This window comes from Rhagoletis pomonella, unplaced genomic scaffold (assembly GCF_013731165.1).
Source record: "Rhagoletis pomonella isolate Grant_MI unplaced genomic scaffold, Rhpom_1.0 Rhpom_scaffold_00001, whole genome shotgun sequence".
NCBI classification, from domain to species: domain Eukaryota; kingdom Metazoa; phylum Arthropoda; class Insecta; order Diptera; family Tephritidae; genus Rhagoletis; species Rhagoletis pomonella.
Window position 1 is genome coordinate 105,316,442 of NW_023458555.1, and position 3,847 is coordinate 105,320,288.

Consider the following 3,847-nt stretch of genomic DNA (forward strand, 5'->3'; position numbering starts at 1 on the left):
AAATACTAATGCATGAAAATCCTAACCTCAAAAAAATCACCCGTTATTATAAGTGAACGATAATGAAAGAACTGTTCTTCTCTTTTCTAAAGTACTTAAATTGATCAGCATTAGCCGCGAGCCATAGGATGGAACAGGAGCCTCAAACCGCAGCGAACGCAGTGCGAATTTCAGAAATACTTTTTGAACGCGTTCAATTCTACCTATCGATAGTTGGTCATATGGTCTCCAAACTATTACCGCATATTCCAAGTGTGAACGAACAAGAACCGTAAAAAGCAATTTAAAGGTATATGGGTCTGAAAACTCGGAAGTGTTACGCCGAATAAAGCCAAGAGCAGAGTACGATTTCGAAAGGATAAAATTAATATGAGTATTGAAGGATAACTTAGAGTCAAACATGACTCCAAGGTCCTTAGTCTCTGTTACTTTTTGAAGCGCACAGTTAGCAATAGTGTACTGTGTTGAAATAACATTTTGACGCCTAGAAAATGTTAAGTGAAAACATTTTGTTATATTCAAAGAAAGACCCGACTTCAAACACCATAAATGAAGTTTATCCAGGTCCCTTTGAAGATTTATAGCATCGGATGAGTCCTTGACAACTGTAAAAACTTTCAGATCATCGGCGTAAAGCAAATAATTCGAAAAGGAGAAACAGTCGTTGATATCATTGATAAAAAGGACGAATAAAAGAGGTCCTAAAATGCTCCCCTGAGGCACACCTGAAGTAGCCACAAATGGGTTCGACGATACACCATCAATAGTTACCACAGAACATCTCTGCGTTAAATACGATTTAATCCATTCTAAAAACGATGAGTGAAAACCTAAGCAAACCAGCTTATTTATTAAGATCCCGTGAGATACCCTGTCAAATGCCTTTGAAAAATCAGTATAAACACAATCGACTTGGAATCCTGCCGAGAATGAAGAAGTACAAAATTCGCTAAAAACTGTAAGATTAGATACTGTCGAGCGGCCTGACACAAACCCATGCTGATTCGGACAGATTAGAGATTTAACTGCAAAATAGAGCTTGTCCTTAACGACACATTCAAACAGTTTTGAGATGTTCGATAGTTTCGAGATCGGCCGATAGTTCCGAACGTCATTTTTTCTTCCACTTTTAAAAAAAGGTGTGATAGTAGATAATTTCCATTCATCTATGAAAATACCTGACGATAGCGATTTATTAAAGATTATCGCAAGAGGAATCGCTAAGGCCGGACAGTTTTTAAATAAGATAGCCGACATCCCGTCTGCGTCCGTTTGCGAAGAAGGTTTAAGAGAAAGCATCCCCTTTATAATGTCATCCGATGAAATAAAAAGAGCCCCAAAGTTGAGAATAGAAGATATTTCAGAAGAGAAGTTAGGGAATTGCCCGTCATCAGCAACGTAATTTGACATAAAAAAGTCAGCAAACAAATTAGCTGCTTCAACAGGAGTACTAGCAAATTTATCGTCGAGCATTACCGAAGTAGGTATACTTGCACATGATTTTTTGGATTTGACAAAGTTCCAAAATGATTTCGGATTAGCTTTAATGTTCCGTTCGGTGCTACGAATATAGTTTTTGTAGAGGAGATTATTTAATGATTTAAATTCCTTATGATAACGCTGGTATTTTACAAAGAAATAATGATTTTTTGATGATTTAAATTTTTTTAGATAACTATTTTTGAGATTTTTTAGTTTCTTCAGGTCTTTGTTGCACCAGGGTGATTTATAACAGCGCTTCTTTTTTAAAGGTATATTGTGTAAGCAAAAATCGTGCATTATTGACTTAAAAGTGGAAAAGCAGCCGTGAGTGTCCAGGCCGAAAAATAACTCATCCCATTTATAATCTAAAAGAGATGTATTTAACCTTGAAAAATCACAGGATGCATAATTAAAAGCAGTTCTATCAATAGGCGATGTTGTTGCGAACTCATAAAACTTTAGCTTAATATCTAAAGGGATATGATGAATACCAGCATCGGAAATTGGAGAAATGCACTTTGATATTAAAAAGTTAATATTATCTGTTACGAATATCAGGTCTAACAATCTATTTAAATTGTTGGGAAAACAGTTAATTTGCTTTAAGTTTAGGCTTAGCAAGCTATCTACAAAATAAGTTTCGTGATTGGTAACTATATTATTAGGCAGGAGATCTGAATTATTGGAATTAATACACCATCTAACGTTACAAAGGTTAAAATCACCCAGCACACAAAGATGATCGTCATTTAAATTATCTACCACTAGACTAGCTATGTTATCCACATGTGCCTTATATAAGTCAAAATTACTATTAGGCGGAATATAAGAGGTTATTAGATATAAAGAGCCATATGCTTTAGAACCCTTGATGCAGACACATAATTGGTCAAGCAACGAGTCGTCACTATTGAGCTTCACTGAAAACGCCCGAAACTTTCTTCTTACAGCAATAAGAACTCCGCCTCCTCTCAAGCAGCCTGTTTTAGCTGAGTCCCGATCTTTGCGAAACACGTCGTATAGGTTTAGATCGAAAAATTCGCCTTCATAGAAGTCCGCGTTTAACCAGGTCTCCACAATAACGATTACATCATACAATTCTTCAGTGCTAAAGCGATGGATAGTATTAGACTTTGTTCTTAATCCCGAAATATTTTGATAGTATATGTTAAGAACATCACTACATTTGACATTTTCACGGCAATTGTTTATCGTCACATTTGTTGTTGTTGAGCTGTTTGCTTTTGAAAAAAACGAAATGGCCTAACTCTTACATTAGCCGGCCATAGTGACGAACTTAATAGCTTCTGATAATTTACCGATGAGACGCCCAGTTTGAAATTGACTCGCTTGTGTTTGCCTACTGGGTCATCCTTCTTAACCAACATGTAGCAAGCGAGAGAATCAGCATCAATACCAGCATGTTTAGCTACATATTTCTTTATGTCTTCAGCGCTAACTTGCGGGTCAAACGATGAAAGGTGTAACCATTTATTGCGGATAGCGACACTCAGCTCAGTGCTATCATTTGAGCCCACAACAACCAAAGCCTTCTTTCGCCTTCTGTTTTTCACTTCAGTCCACGCAGCATTGTTATTTGAGTTTTTGTCACCAATCTCTGTTGATTCATCATTGGTTGCCGAGCGATTATCATTATCAGCAGCCGAAGTACCAGTGGCATGCGCAGCAGCCGATGGGTTATCAGCAGCCAAAGAGGTATTGCGAGGAGACAGCGTCACAGTTTCGTTGACTGTGCACATGCTTGGAGAGCATATGCCTATTGGGTTAGCAGAGCACGCAGTAACCACGTCGGCAGTGAGAGCGTTGGTTGTAATGGCACCAGCAGAAGAAGCAGCAGAAGCAAAAGAAATTGAAGAATTAATGCTCAAGGGCGACTTATTAAGGTCAGCGACCCTAGCTTTTGAACGCGTAATAATCAAATTGTTATTATCAGCTGTATCATTACTAGGCGCAATGTTGCTAGCAGCATTGTTGATAGAAACGTGCGATATATTCGAATTTTTTGGATATTCTGGATTATGCAGGTTGGAATGTCCTCCAAAAGCAGTTTCTATTTCTTTTAGTGAACACAAAGCATTACTAATCTTAGCCAAGCAGGACGAAATAGATACACTGCTGCAGGTGTCACATCTGAATATTAGATTTTTATTAGATTTGATTACTTTGAGGCAAGCGGAATTTAGTTTTGCACATTTTAAATGAAAGTTCAGCGAACAAAGTCCACAAGTAATAATTTATGATTAGGCTTGCCGCCTTTTCGAAAAGCCATGCCCATCTAACTAAGTATCTATCACAGCGCACGGCAGTGCGCGCGAGTGACGAAAGCAGCAACAGTAGCATGCTG

At 37.9% G+C, this 3,847-nt stretch overlaps 2 protein-coding genes across 3 annotated transcripts in view; one reads left to right on the forward strand and one right to left on the reverse strand.

Annotated features, from left to right (window-relative positions):
• LOC118749489 (protein O-mannosyl-transferase 2-like) overlaps positions 1-3,847 on the forward strand; it is a 253,868-nt gene that overhangs the window by 211,055 nt on the left and 38,966 nt on the right. The window lies entirely within an intron of this gene.
• On the reverse strand, positions 953-3,736 carry LOC118749485 (the record flags this gene model as incomplete). The annotated part of the gene is given in 1 exon segment (XM_036484282.1): positions 953-3,736. A coding segment is annotated over 1 exon segment (1,040 nt), but the record flags the coding sequence as incomplete, so codon positions are not given.